General features: G+C 39.3%; 1 protein-coding gene across 1 annotated transcript in view; it reads right to left on the bottom strand.

Annotated features, from left to right (window-relative positions):
- The window catches only part of itga9 (integrin, alpha 9), a 66,282-nt gene that overhangs the window by 14,195 nt on the left and 37,042 nt on the right, over window positions 1–15,045 (bottom strand). Inside the window, exons 16-18 of the mRNA XM_008429923.2 lie at window positions 7,695–7,847; window positions 6,747–6,823; window positions 5,639–5,786 (exon numbers count right to left, since the gene is read on the bottom strand). Of these exons, the coding sequence (XP_008428145.1) occupies window positions 5,639–5,786; window positions 6,747–6,823; window positions 7,695–7,847 (378 nt within the window). The remainder of the gene's footprint in view (window positions 1–5,638; window positions 5,787–6,746; window positions 6,824–7,694; window positions 7,848–15,045) is intronic.

The raw sequence follows: 15,045 nt of genomic DNA, 5'->3' as shown, positions 1-15,045 counted from the left end.
ATTGCAGTGGCTTTGAATGGCAGACTAAATAAACAAATTAGCTGCAAGAGAGAACCGTCAGGTGCAAATCCCTAGTAATATTTACACTACGATCAGAGAATATTATGTTTCCAAACTGAAGGAATGGGTTTCGAGTTTTTCATGGAGTTCTAAATCAGGTTTGAACAAAGAATGCACAAAGCAATGATGGCACACACGTCTTAGCGGGTGGGTAATTGGACAACGGCCAGACTGTGTGTTTGGAAGCTTGTCTAAACAGTATAGAGCTTCGCAGGCTGCGCTGTGTAAACACTGAGGGCTTGACCCCATGAGGAGTAAGAATTCTTTTAGTGAGAGTTCACTGAGAGCCTTTAAGCTGAGCTCACGGTCTGGGAGCAGAGATGCCTCACAAAGAAAAAGGGAGGCTGCACACTCTTGGAATATTCAGTAAGAGGCCAGTGGAAGAGGTGGTGATAGTCTCTGTTGATGTATTTAAAGGTAGACATCCATTTGCGTTATCATCCAGCTACCTCCTGCTTAGCAGTCCCCCCTGGCTTCATTGAGTCACCTTAAAGGGATCCTCTAATGCAAAATTCACATTTTCCACATTTGTGTACTTCCATTTGGATTTCAGTTGCATCTAAAAACTGCCCAAGTACTTAAGGAAAAACACCAATATATATGTTTTCTGGAAATAAATTAATGTTTTTTGGTGTCTGGAAAATGAGCCATTTCAAAAACTATTCCAATATCTCTACAGGAGATATTTCCTGCCCACAGCAATCTACACCAACTCTGTAATTAAATGAGTTATATTAAGTTTTCCTTTGGGATCCATAAAGTATTTTTGAATTGAATTGAAACCTTCTGAATATAACGTCAAATAACCAGGCACTGCCCCTCACACAGCAACCCCAGTGAAGTCCAGTCTGTTACCTAGCAATGTCAGGTGAGATTCACAATGTTTGGTTAGCTGGTTTTAACGTATGCGCTGTACAATGGTTGCTGGAAAAGACGACTGTTTTATGCTTGAATTCCATGCTGGAATCTTGTTGTTTGTGTAGGAGGCTCTACTTCTGCTTTTCAAAGATGTACAGTTGTATAATTGCGCATCTGCTTGCATCCATTTTCATGTGCGAGTGTAAACATTCAGTTGGGGGGCGTGGCCAGCAGCAAGTTATTTGGATTTAAGGTGACAAGAGGCTTTAAAACGCACATTCTGAAAGGAGCTCAAAATAGGCAGAACTGAGCAGACTAAAATACATTTATCTAAGAATTATTTTGTGCAAAAATGTAATGAACATGTGCATAACCCATCCTAATCTGTTGAAGAAAGCATAATAGGTCACTTTAAATTAAACCCGTAATGGAGACCATGGTGAGTCCTGCAGACGGAGGCCGGTAGAGGGTTGAAGGTCCCCAAGCAAAGCTGGCAATAATGGAATTTCCTCTATTTCCTGTATTTCTGCATGCTGCTGTGCAAACAGTGCTGATCCCAACGGGATGGCCAGGATTGAGATTAGGAAAGTTATCTTATTTACCCATCAACCACCTGGCTGGTTGAGAGAGAGCAGAGCGCGCTGACATGTGGCACAGTATGCCTCTGCAGTGACGGGAGAAACGAGGTCTGTTTGTTCAACACTTCTTCACTCTCTCGCTCTGCTCTTTCTCAGTCAGGATTGGGATTGTCACAAGTAGCAGGCAGGGCTATTAAATATCACCAGCTCTGTTTACGCTGCTCTGGAGAATACGGAGGCATCTTGTGGAGTGGTATGTCAGTGTAAATGACAATACACAGGAGGCCTGTTTTTCTGCATGACTTCCCAGTGTTTTAATGTCTCCATCCATCAGAGTATTTAGACATTTGGCTTGGCTTCGGTCTTCGCAGTCCAAGCCATAGTCATCACCTACTTAATACTATTCTTTGTAGGTATGCAGATTAATGTTTTCATCGCCTTAACTATGAAAAATGTCACTTTATATAGCCAAGAAAATCAGTGAGTCAAATATTCTTTGGTTTACACTTTCCTCAATCACATTCCAAACCTCTGGGCTTTTTACCACAATGTTAATATGCTCCAAATGTCGGAGCATTCAGCAATATGAAAGCTGCTGTCATGCTGTTTCCTATCTCACCATGTATGCTAATGTACTAAAAGATGTGGGTATAAACATGAGGAAGTGAAGTAGATTTTCTGAAACATCAAGACCTGTCACTACTCTGAGGTAACGAGTGTCACGGGATAAATAATGCAAGAATATCGAGATTATTTCATATTTAAAGATCAACAGGGAATGACATTTATATTCTCTATGATTGAACCCATGAGATGGGTAATAACTAGTTACATTACATGAGTTACTTTTCGGAAAAGATGTAGTTTAGGAGTATTTTTATACTTTTTACTTTTACTTAAGTAATATTATTAGAAACTATGATGTTACTTGAGTAACTGTGAGTAATTTCACTGAACAAATAAGCTTATTTTAATCTAACTTTCACAGAAAATATACAAATGAGTTTTACATTGAAAGAAATTGATTTGAAAAAAAAAAAATTCTCTTGTCTGATTTGGTTATTTTGCAATTATGACCATGATGTTATCTAATTATTTTCCTTTTAGTCTTTAAAATAAACAGTTCACATAACTTTATACTTTGGTTCATTTTAATATTAAAGGTTTGAAGTTTTGATCAGTAACTCAGTTCTTGAGTAGTCTTTTTGACTTTTTTTTTACTCTTACTTAAGTAATTTCTTAGATTGTTACCTTACCACTACTAAAATATGTTGAAGTAGTGCTACTCTTACTTAAATACAATTTCTGGGCGCTCTACCCACCACTGACTGAACCCAGTTGGTTGTAATTCTATTTATTTTATCCAGAGCGCTCATTTATTTATTTCTCCATTTTTAGCACAATTTTCATAAACCTTGGAAGATAATTTGGTGGCATAAGACATCTGCTTTTCTTTACAAAAACATAGAAGAGAAATTGAAGATTTGAAGAAAAAATAAACTTATATCTGAAGGAAAACAATTGTTAAAACTCCAACCTAGCGTAGGATTTTCTTTTTCTCCTTAAGCCCCTTCATCTCCACAGGCTACCGGCACCTTGTGGTGCAGGAACATGAGAGAAATGATTCACTCCAACCTTAAATCTGAGGGGAGACACGTGTCTCACTGCTGCTTTGCCAAGTGCAGAAAAAGGCTCAGAGGGTTTGCTGACTTTAGCTCAGAAAAAGAGGGTCACATCATCACCTCAGACTTGTAAGTTAGTAATTACAATTCTGCTTAGAGCACACGGTAATAAATCTGCTGTGTGGCCTCTTTGTAATCCTTTCCTACTGTTCACTTCCTGTTTCCTTTCTGCAGCAGACCACCCTGACTTATCATCTTCCTTAGCAACACGAGGCTTTGGGGCAACCTGGGTAAACTGACTCCAAATGTCAGCTGTGCTCATTAGATTTGCTATGAAACTGAAACGCTCTCACTGTAGTTTTGATAGTTCCCTGCAGCGTGTATTCTGTTTAAATTCGATTTCATCTTTGTGTGGAGCTTTCAACCCCACCCCATGCTCGGTGTTTTGTGGAGTCAAGCTCCTGTATTGCAGCGGTGAAAAAAAGGCAGCTGAAGAAAAAACAAAGGGCCCATTATGAAAGAAGAAAAGCCTGATGAATGCTGTCAGAGCGTGCCGTCTGACCTGCTGAATCTCTGAGATGTGAGCGGATCCTTGCATCAAGTGAGCACACAGATGCTAGCAGAGGCAGATACTGTTAAATCTATTGACTCCATGAGGTGGAAGTGGGCAGATATTTCTCTTACAGTAAGTATGCTTAAATCATCAAAACTGTGAAATTCACTTTTCGCAGGTTTTTGCTCTTCCGTTTGGGTCTCAACTGTTTCTATGAACAGCTCAAGTGCTTAAAAAAAATCACTGAGCTATTTATTGGCAATTAGTTAATGTTTTTTAGTGTCTGAAAAACAAGTCGTTTTAAAAAACCTGTTGATTGTTATGTCACATTTGACGGACACTGTGCCGTTACTTAGCAACCCCAACCAAGCCCAGCCACGTTACCTAGCAACCTAAGTGCTGCTCCAGCATGTTTGGTCAGCTGGTTTTACCACTGTAAGCATTGTACAATGGCTGCTAGAAAAAACAAGTGTTTTTTTTTGTTGACTTACCATCCAAAACCCGCTTGCTGCATTCTATTAGCTGTGCAGGAGGCTCTACTTCTACTTTTAAAAGATGTATGGTTGTATAATTGCGTATCTGTTTACAGCTATTTTTATGTAAACATTGATTTGGGGGGTGTGGCCAGCAGAACCTTATTTGGGTTCAAAGTGACAAGAGGTCCTAAAAAATCTCATTATGAAAGGAACTAAAAACAGATCAAACTGAGTAGACCAAAATCAAATTATAGAGGAAGAATTTTGAGTAAAAAATGTAATAAACATGTTTTGTATCACCCATAGGCCTATCCTGACCTGTTCAAGGAATACCTTTAAAGGTAGTTCAAAAAGTCCAGGAGCCAAACTTGTTATGGGAGCTTGGGTAATATCTGTTCTGCCATGTTCCCACACATATAACTCATGCGTTGTTGACTTGAGACGTCTGTGTTGAATGAGTCACAGAGGTGAATGTATGACAGGTCGGCTGAAGGAGCTGCCCTCAGAGACAGGACAGCTGCTGCTGCTGCTCCTCCTGCTGCGGCTGCCCTGCTTCTTGTCCTTTCATCTTCTCGTCTACCTACGCAGCTCAGGAAGTCTAGCCCCTTGGTCCTCACACATAAACATTTCTTTTATGTGCTTTACTATTTAGACTACACTTCTCCTGTATACACCTGGATAAGCTTTGCACAGACGCTGCATTTGAGAAAATGCACATCTCGCGTGGAGGAACACAACCCAACAAACTGTGCAGTGGAAGAAAAAATATGCATGCTTTTCACATTTTTAATAATAAAAATGTATAAGTTCTCCGCTTTCCTTAATTTACTAACCCTAAATAAAGTGACATCCAAATGAGAAAAACGCATTTCAAATTCCTCACAGCAAACATGGAAGAAGCTCCTCTGATTGGATGAAAAACATAACTGTAAAGCAACATGCACAATTTAAGTCAACACCGCACAGCACAGTGGTGGCAGTATCATGCTACTTTTCTGCAGTGACAGGAACGCCGATGACAGTTGACATGAAGATGGATGGAGCTAAATGCAGGTTAATCTCTGAAGAAAAGCTGCTGGAGGCTGCAAAAGACTTGAGACCGGGACAAAGCTTCACCTTCAAGGAGGAACTTGGACTGAAACATTCAGCCAGAACTACAGTGGAACGTTATAGAACAAACTAAAGCATATGTTTGCCAGACTTTATTACTTTTCACTAACAATCTCCATCTAATCTGGCAAAGAAGAATATAAACACTTCCAGTCTCAAGTTATGCAAAGCTGGTATTGCAGCAAAGTTTCTACAAAAGTAATAACCCAAGGTGGCGGACACAAATGCAATCCACACTTTTGAGATTGTTAAATACCATTCATTTTCTTCCGCTTCAGTTATTCACTACCAAATGTGAAACATTGGAGAGAGAACTGCATGGTTTACCGAACATACGTGGGAAACAGTAAATGAACAGGAAGTACTCAGAGACCTACAGACCTTCTGCCAGAAGTTGATGTAGAGAACTTCCCTGGAGAAGTTGAAGTAGATGTTGGTGTCGTAGGCGTCGTCTCCAGAGTTGGAGATCGTCACGTTCAAGGAGACGTTACGCACTGCGCCAAGAGCCAGATGCGGTCTGACATGAAGTCTGGCAGGAATATATTATTAGTACGTTAATAAGCATTTAATTGAGTAAAAACGTAATCAGTTAGCACTAGTTGAGCAGAAAATTTAGGATTTTATTCTTCATCCTTTTCTATTTTTATTAATTTTATTAGTTGCTTTAACTGGTTTTGTTTTGTTTTTGTTCTACAATGTACTTTTTTTTTATTAAGTTAGAGGTGATTTTATATTTTACACAGTACTTCGGTAAACTATTATCATTTTAAATGTACTATTGGAACAAATTAAATCTCTTTTTGGTAGATGTATGTTTGAGGTATGTTATTTGTCTCTTGTGAAAGAAATTGTCCACAAATTGTTTACATTTTACTTCTTTTCTTTAAATAAAAAAATAATGTATAAAATAAGACACAATTAGAAGAAAGGGGGCACTGTTAAATAAGTTTATACGTCTTCTGCCTATCTCCTTTTTAAACAAGTAGTTATCTAAATATCTATCCCAGTATTTCAATGTCCATCCATCTTCATTACACCCTTGTCCCTTAGTGGGGTCAGGAGGTGCTGGTGCCGATCTCCAGCTAACGTTCCGGGCGAGAGGCGGGGTCACCCTGGACAGGTTGCCAGTCTGTCGCAGGGCGTCTTTGAATGTGAATATGACTGAAAGAAATAAGCTAAGCTAACTAAACTTTGACTTTGAACCAGTGAGAAATGTTTAAAGTTTCTTTTAAATTTGTTATTTTTGTAGAAAAGCTTCTTAATAGATTGACAAACATATCCTGGGTTTTTCATAAAACAGAAAGTAAAAGATTCAAAAATGTGAAAAGGCACCTCCCTGACTATGGAAAAACATATGGATGGTCTCCAGACATGCGTCATGATTCCCCTACCCACACCCACAAGGCTTATTACATCAGTTCAGTGTCTCTGAACTGAAAGCAGAGACACACAGATTGAAGCTCAGCTGCAAAGCAGAAGGTCTTTTTACCCAGAGAGCAGGAGCTTCCCATGAAGCCTGAGGTCTGCAGCGCAGTCGTCTGACAGGCAGTTCTTCTCAAACCAGGTCTGAAGGGGAAACGCAAAGCAAACAGTTCAAATGACCTCATGCTGTTCATGAACTGAAAGCAAAGCCTCAGCGATCAGACAGGGGGCAGTGTTGTGTCGCTGCAGAAGACATCAAGAAGACTTTATTCTAGGAAAGTTTATCTAATTTCTTGATTTTAATTACTGTCGTATGAGGCTAAGTCATGAAAGGAAATTTAAGACGAGTGGTTTAGTTTGATTACTTTCCGACACATGGGGTCTGTAGATACTTAAAGAAAAAAAAATCATTTATTATCTAGAAAAAAAAAGAGAGGAAAAACATGTGGGGAAGGTTACTGGGGGTTGGAAAGAAAATAAATAAGTCTCTCTAGATTCCCCTCAGATAAAAAAATTCCCTCAAAGACAATGATAAGTAACTAAAAGCAAATTATTTTAAACTGTGGTTGACGTATTTTCTACATTCCTGCGATGGCCAACAGGGAAACATAACTATAAAGAAACAGGTGTGAAGATAATCTACTAGAGAGTCAAGGTGACGAGGGAAATTAGGTCATTTTAAAAGATCGACACATTTTTGCTGAAACAATAAAACAAACAAAAACATTTGAAAATGTGATTTGCTGCTTTGTTATAAATAAGCAAAAATATTTCACACTACATTTTTTCTATATTCTGTGACATTTTATAGAAAAGCTGATCATTTTAAGTGGACTAGTCACATTCAAGAATATATATAAATAAACATGCATTATATAAGATGAAAACTACACATGAAACTAGACAAAAACACTTGGTAAGACTTTGTGTTTTTGCAGTCTGGGCTTTATTTCAAATTATTTGAGGCTTTACACACTTTATGAATACATTTTGCCATTATGTCTCAGTATTGTACCTCATTCTTGACAGCAATCTTGCTTCCTTTCCTCCATCGCAGCACTGGTGTGAGCGCAGGCAGTTCTCGGTCCTGCTGTCCCGTCATCACATGCTTCCCCAGGCTGTAGGCCACCTCGAATGTGATGGCTGTAAACACATCCTTCACTTCTTTCTGCAGGGAACACAAACAACCAGACGAATGCTAAGAATCTGTACCACTGAGTGCACGAAGTGCACACAAAAAAACTGTAAAAACTGAACATAACTTCAGAGAAGTAACAGTAATGTAAGTGTCTGGGTGATTATAGTCATTTAATGTCTTTTTCCAATGAACAATTAACATGTGGTGCAAAAAGTGAACACAGCAGATTTTGAGAAGATCACACAGTCTGGATGTGATGTGATAATATCTCACGAGGCCGAAATGCAGATCACGTGAAACGGTTTAAATGGATGAGTGACACCTCTCTCTCATCAATGACTCCAGTTTTTGTTTTTATTTTATTTTTTTGCCTTTTACTCGATGAAAGTAATAAAAGCAGAACCTCTGTGAGTTCCAGGCAAAGTTGATCTTTTTTTAAACCTGCTGGCACTGCCTCTGGGAGATATCGCTTCGCTTTGGCTGCTCCATCTGAGACCCCAACAAGGATTGTTTGATTTGGCGTCGAGTTTGGAAATAATGCAGACAGAATGAAAACAGGGGGCTTAACGTGATCAGATCTTTAATCTCTAAGAGACGACAATGCTGGAAGACGCACGTGGGAAAAGCTGATGGTGATGAGGGGTTTTCGTCTATCAAAGCAACCCTCCGCTCTTTGAAAGGAGCTAGATAGGCTTTATTTTGGATTCACAGTCTCAAAGCTGCAGCAAAAACATTAACAGCGACCTCAGTCTCTGAACCTGGTGTCGACCGACACAGAGCCCAAGCCCACAATGTCAATAGAAAGCTCTTCCTTTCATCTTCCGGTGGCCGTCACAGCCGGTCGTTCTGTATCACTTTCAACGTTTTGTCCTTTATCACTGTGCTACACGCTGACCACCCGCCCATCCTCTGCCCACGGTTAGGAGCAGGGTCAGTCTGGGCTTTGAGTACATCACCGGTGTCAAACACACCATGAGCACGTCAGGGCTGAGAGATTTATGGCAGGAAGGAGTCGTCGTTGGCCGGACATGAACAGACAAAAAACTAAATTATTTGAGGTACATTCGGGAAACGGTGCCACACGTAGATAAGAGCACAGCTTTGATGGTAACGTTAGCTCCACATGTGACATCTTTTTGATGTTTAAACGGTTTGATTTCAACAATTCGAAAACTGTGCGGAAAACAGGCAGATATAAAAGACCAACACGGTTAAAGTGCTAAACTTTTCAATCATGTTCTATTCAAACTCTATAAAATCAGCAAGGTCGCCTGAGAATTTGCTGGTGTTAGATCCACACACAGAGTAAATGGATGGGACTTGAAATATGATGTCTATTCTTTTGGTTGGTCTGGATCAAAAAAGGGACCTTTTTTTGTTGTGGTTTGCCTTCACATTGTGGTTTTTTTGCAAAAGGACTATAATTTGTAAATAAAACCATGCGGGTGACGGTCATTGCTCCCACTGGTTGTGGGACAGAGCACAGAACCGGAAAAAACCAACATGGAAGTTTGAAGCTGCATTTCTGTTGTATACATTTGGCTCATTTTTACCATGACGCCCAACAACAGTGGCTCATGAAGTCCAATCAGATGCACGTTTCCTGTAGCTGGTTTGGATCAAGTCCAGTGTATTCACACCAGAGTTTGTTTGAAAGCAAACTGAGACCAGCTGAAAACGTGAGTCTCGGTCCGGTTTTTTGGTCCACACCAGAGTTTGCTTGAGTGTATTCACACCTGGACAAAAGGTGTGGACTGATGGGGGGAAATGAACTCTGGTCCATTTAAAGCAGACCAAATGTGTCAGACGTGAATACACCCACAGGCTACCAAACAGCAGCTCGATATATTGTGGTACTCTATTTGAAACCTAGGAATTGAACATTGATGCACTTTTCTTTTCACAAGGCTTTTCACTAATTATTTACAGCAAATTTGAAAGTTGTTCATACTGTGCAGGCCTACAGCTACCACAGTTACTTTGCAGAGCGGTATTTTGATCTTTAATCTAAAACACGCTAAATTAACTTAATGAATCAAATAATCAGGCCCAGATTGCCAGAATTAGCTGCTATTATGTAGAAAAACATACACATTTAGCAAAAAAAAGTCTCACATTACTTCAATGAGGGATCAACAAATGGTTCCAGGATGAGTGACTGATTGAGACACGGGACGTTCGCAGTCCATCTGTCACAACTTCACGCCTCATTTGAAAGTACAGAAGCTCTGTTGTTCCAGCCGTATGTCGGCTTATTCTCTTGGTAACATGACACGGTTATTTAGTGGTGGTGCACTGTGTTAAATGCTGGCAACGCCTTCAACCTCAGTGGCAATTAAAACAGGATGCTTGAAACGGCCCTTGTCCTTTGTCCTCTAACTGAACTGACCTCCTGGGAGAAGACCGCTTCAGTCTCAATCTCTAAAGTCCCCCCCATGCTTATCGCACATTTTCATATGCCACAGGGGACACTGCGGACAAAACGGCTTAAAATAGAATGGGTTGTTTTTATACAATCCCCTATTTTATTTATCGCACAAGTAAACAGGACTCGATCTGAATTTACAGTGGAGGAAATTTTACCTGAATTCCTAAACAGAAAATCTATTTTTTTCCTGTTTCAAACAGGAAGGAGGACTGAGAGTGAACTGGAGAGCTCCCAGGCCAAACAGTGTGCACTATAAGCGCCAGAGAGGCTGTTCGGTAACTTCGGGCCTGAGCTTTTAATATCCCTTGATCGGTGTTGCCAATTACCCCACCCAAACTCACACCATTGGTGGGGTCGTTTCCCCCCTCACGGTGCTGCGTTTATGGAACAGAGGAGTTCCTGAGCTGCAGCCGAGACGGAGACACAGGCCAGTGTTTACTGGCCATTACGAATTATTTTATGAAAGGCACCCCAACAACTGCTCCTCACATGCTAGCGGAGTCCTCTAAGAGACGGCTATTCTATAGTTAACAGGCATTTACTGTGTTGAGGGCTCCTACAAACACATGCTCTGCTGGGTGTGTCCCTGTTTGTTCAGAGACTCAAACATCCATTGTGCTTATGATTAGTTGCTTGTTTTATTCAGAAACAATCTACCAGTGAACTTTAGATATGAACCCTGAAATAAGTAAACTTGTTATCTCAACGCATTTATGGAGAAATAGCAATTTAGAGCACAATGCGAAAACATTACTACCTCTTAAAGCTTTCCACATTTTGTCACGTTACAACCGCAAACTTTGGTGTATTTTACTGGAGTTGATTGCAGCAGATCAACACAGAGTGGTGCATAATTACAAACTGGAAGGAAAATAATATGTGGTTTTCATTGTTTTTTTTTCTTTTGCAAGGAACTGCAGAAAAATCATCAAAATGCTAAAATCTCTTGACTGATACAGTTGCTGTTATAACCATTAGTTGTGTGAACTTCATGACTGTTTCCAAGTGGATGGAAGGAAAGCAAAAATTTAGAAATCCTACATATTTAAACCTGGCTTGCAATTTAGAGGAATGATGCTATTAAAAGTGTGTATGGTTCATTAAAAATATCCCTGACACTTTTCAGGCCTTTTGTGGACAAAACAGTTTGTTAAGGTTTCCGTTGTACAGAGCCGAGCTGCCAGAAAACTCCAGCGAGAAGCAGCAGCTTTCCTTTTCAGCCATAAATTTTTCTGCCACAGTATAAAGAAAATCCGCAAGCTCCAGCAGTTTCGTTCTTTTACGACACGTTTGGCACAGCGGCTGCTCGCCTGAAAATAGAAATGTTTTTCATTCACTGGATGCACGTCAGCCTGCACTTCTACATGTTTTAAATGAAAACAATATTTTACATACGTCGCTCTCACAGCCTGGAAAACGTTTCTGACTGCTTACACTTAAACCCCTTTTATTTGACACAACAGTGCATGACTTACACCTTTCTGCTGCCTCTGCAACTCTTTTACACACATCCATAAAGTTGCAGTGTACGCCTGCAGAAATCTAACACTGCCACTGTATAGAAATAATTTGATTTAGTTGAAATAAATTGCAAATTTGGTGCTAAGCGTAAAGAGGGATGAGGTAATGTGAACATGTGCATCCACCTGAACTGACAGTCTGGAGAGGAGAGCATCAATCAGAGAAGCAACAAAAAGTCCAAGATAACTCTGAAGTAGATGGAGGGATCTGCATGTGTATATATTAATATATTTTTATTACTATTTTGTATTTACACATACATTTATTTTTAAATGACTTCATGCCTTCTGAACATGATTCTCTGGTTTCAAGAGGGGGCTATGGCCTCCCCTGGTCCCCCACTTGGGGCTGCCACTGTTGAGAATCTAACAATATAACAGCAACATGGCTCCCTTCACACAATGGCCTTTTACTCAAGTATGACAAGAGGAAAGCTTCAGAGGGAAACAAAAACCGCACATTGTTAAACACAATTCCCATGGTGACACCTGGTGGTGGCAGCATCATGTTGTGGGGATACTATTCTTTAGCAGGAACAAGAATTCTAGTCAGACTTGATAGGAAGATGGATTAGGCTAAATTCAGAACATTTCTGGGAGATAAGCAGTTGGAGAGGGCAGAAATTATGAGACCTGGGCAGAAATTCAGATTTAGCAGAACCATGGCCTGAAACACACAGCCAGAACAAATATGGAGTGGTTCGATAGTCATGACTGGATTTGAAAACAGATATCAGCAGATACTGACACCAGGTCTGATGTAGAGTAAGAACTGAACACATAAGTTATTTGTAGTTATTTGAATCTACAATAAGTGTTGAAAACACAAAAGAATGTGTAAAAGGCATCAAGGTGAAGAAACCAACTGAAGTCTGTCAGTAATAACATGATACAATACAATACGCGATATTCTGCTCACGATGCAATATATATCATGATATTCAGCAAACAATACATTTGATGAATTTTTATGATTTTCTGAAAGATTTTAGAGGGACAGAGTGATTTTAGTGACATTTTGTGACTGTTCCATAAACTTGAATTGAATTAATTGAACTGATGGTGTAATAAATGTTTTTTTTAATATACATTTCTTATACATTTGCTTTGTTTGAATTTTAATTGTGTAGCTTTGTGTATTTGGGTATGCAGAAAATGAACCGTTTTCGCCTTATTCACTATTAGATAATGTAATTTATCAATTTCATTTCTATACTTAATTAATTGTAACTGTTCGTCCCGTTACAATACTATAGAAAATGTTACCTCTGCATTTCTAAATTTCTGAATGTTCAGCACTTATATCCATATTTGGAATTGTCTAAAAGGACATTTACTGTGTAAGACTCCACTGCTGAAGAAAAAGCATGTTGAAGCTCGCCTAAAGGTTGCTGCTAAGGATTTGGACAAGCCAGCCTGTGAAATACAAAGAGAAAATTGTCTGGTCAGATGAGGCCAAATATAAGTCTAAACTCTTTGGATGTAATTCCACCATGTTTGGAGAAAAAATGATTCTGCACCTCATCCCAAAAACGCAATAGAAAAAGGAGAATTTACATGTGGAAGCATCATGCCTTTATTGTGCTGGAAAACTTTATATCATTGAGAGGAATAGATATAGAAATGTTAAGAATCTAAAGATTAAACCACTGTGGATATCCATGCAAGACAATAATACAAAACAGCCAATGAAACTTGTAAATGTATCCAAAAAAAGAAAATAAAACAGCTAAAATGGCCCAGAGTCACCTTTATCCAACTACTAAAACTGATGGAAATAACCAAAGGTCACTATGCATAGAAAGGACAACCAAAACCTTGAAGGTTTAAATCATCATTACCAGAAAAGTTCTTGTATTAAGTATTTCATACATTTTAGAACAGTGAGAATCCAGTGTTTTACCCGTTATTTAATTTATGGAGTAATTTGCTTAAGTTTCTTCGTGTGAGTGGATGACCTGGGTGGTTTTTGACATCTGGTATAAATTTAATGTCAACAACTCCATTTGAGAATCTTTATCTGAGGAAAATTGTGATGTTTTTAATATTTTCTTTACGCCTCTCTTAGTTGTTGCCACCAACCTTGCTTAGCTGAACATGAGAGGTTGAGCAGATAAAGCCTTTCCTGTGCATACATCCCCCAGAATGATGTGCGGTCCTGGATCGGATTTCAGTGACTAGTCTATATATTGAATATTCTATCAGATCTATAATCTGTTGATACTTATTGTCCATTCCTACTCCTGTTAATATTAGTAAAGAGAATTGGCAAATATTTCAGCTGTAGACCTGGTAGAGACATACCGCAAAAGAAATTATGTGTAATTTCCATCCCATTCAAAATGTGTGTGCAATATACACACACATTTTTTGAAGGATTTTTTGTGTCCTTCACAAAAAATCCCAACAAAATATGCTGACGTTCATGGGTCTTAACACTAGACAGCATAGAAGAGTACCTCCATATAAAATTTTATCTCTGGTGCTAAAGTATTAATGGGATTAACACGATGGTAACTCACCAAACTGCCCACTTCCTGCACACAGAGCAGCTTCACCACAGTGGGTGTGGGGAGGCTGACGTCAAGCTCCAAAATGCTGTGATGCTCAATTTAAACGCCTCATGCTTGGCTGAAATGCACAAGAGCCTCACTCTCAGCCAAACCACTCCCTCAAAAGTGTCCAGCTTCGTCTTTACTCAAAGAACTCCTTGTAAGGGCAAAGGATGTTTAGATGATTTACAGGTTGAAGCCATTTTATTTAAGGGCTAAGTGCTGAGGAATCTTTCTCTCTATGGAAAAAAAGCGTTTTTAGTCAAGTGATGAAAGGATCCAGCTTGTCAGCAACAAGAGTGTACAGTGGGATACAAGGAGATAATGTGAGATTTAACGAATTTAGAGCAATGTGTGCAGCATATGGTAGTCAAGTAGATAATGAGCTTATCTTATATTGGGCTTAATGTGTACAATTGGCAGCATTAAACTGTTAGTTACAGCAGATTATCAAAGAATGTTAAGAGGTTTGTGATGACAAACTGCAGGCATAGGTAAAAGAGTCACTGCAGTTGAAATCCACAGATGGGATTTGATGTGATCCGACATCATCCATGCATTCACCTTCAGCTTGTTCATCTGCTTGTTCGTCTTTAAACTGGTACACAGACATGAGCACATCTCACTCATCCTGTGTTCCCTTCATTGGCTTCCAGTGCAAATCTTAATGTTGGCTCATAAATGCCTAAATGGTCTTACTCCTCCATACCTCCCTGATTTATCTTCCT

This window comes from Poecilia reticulata, linkage group LG15, assembly GCF_000633615.1.
Source record: "Poecilia reticulata strain Guanapo linkage group LG15, Guppy_female_1.0+MT, whole genome shotgun sequence".
NCBI classification, from domain to species: domain Eukaryota; kingdom Metazoa; phylum Chordata; class Actinopteri; order Cyprinodontiformes; family Poeciliidae; genus Poecilia; species Poecilia reticulata.
This window is presented reverse-complemented; position numbering and strand designations above follow the sequence as displayed.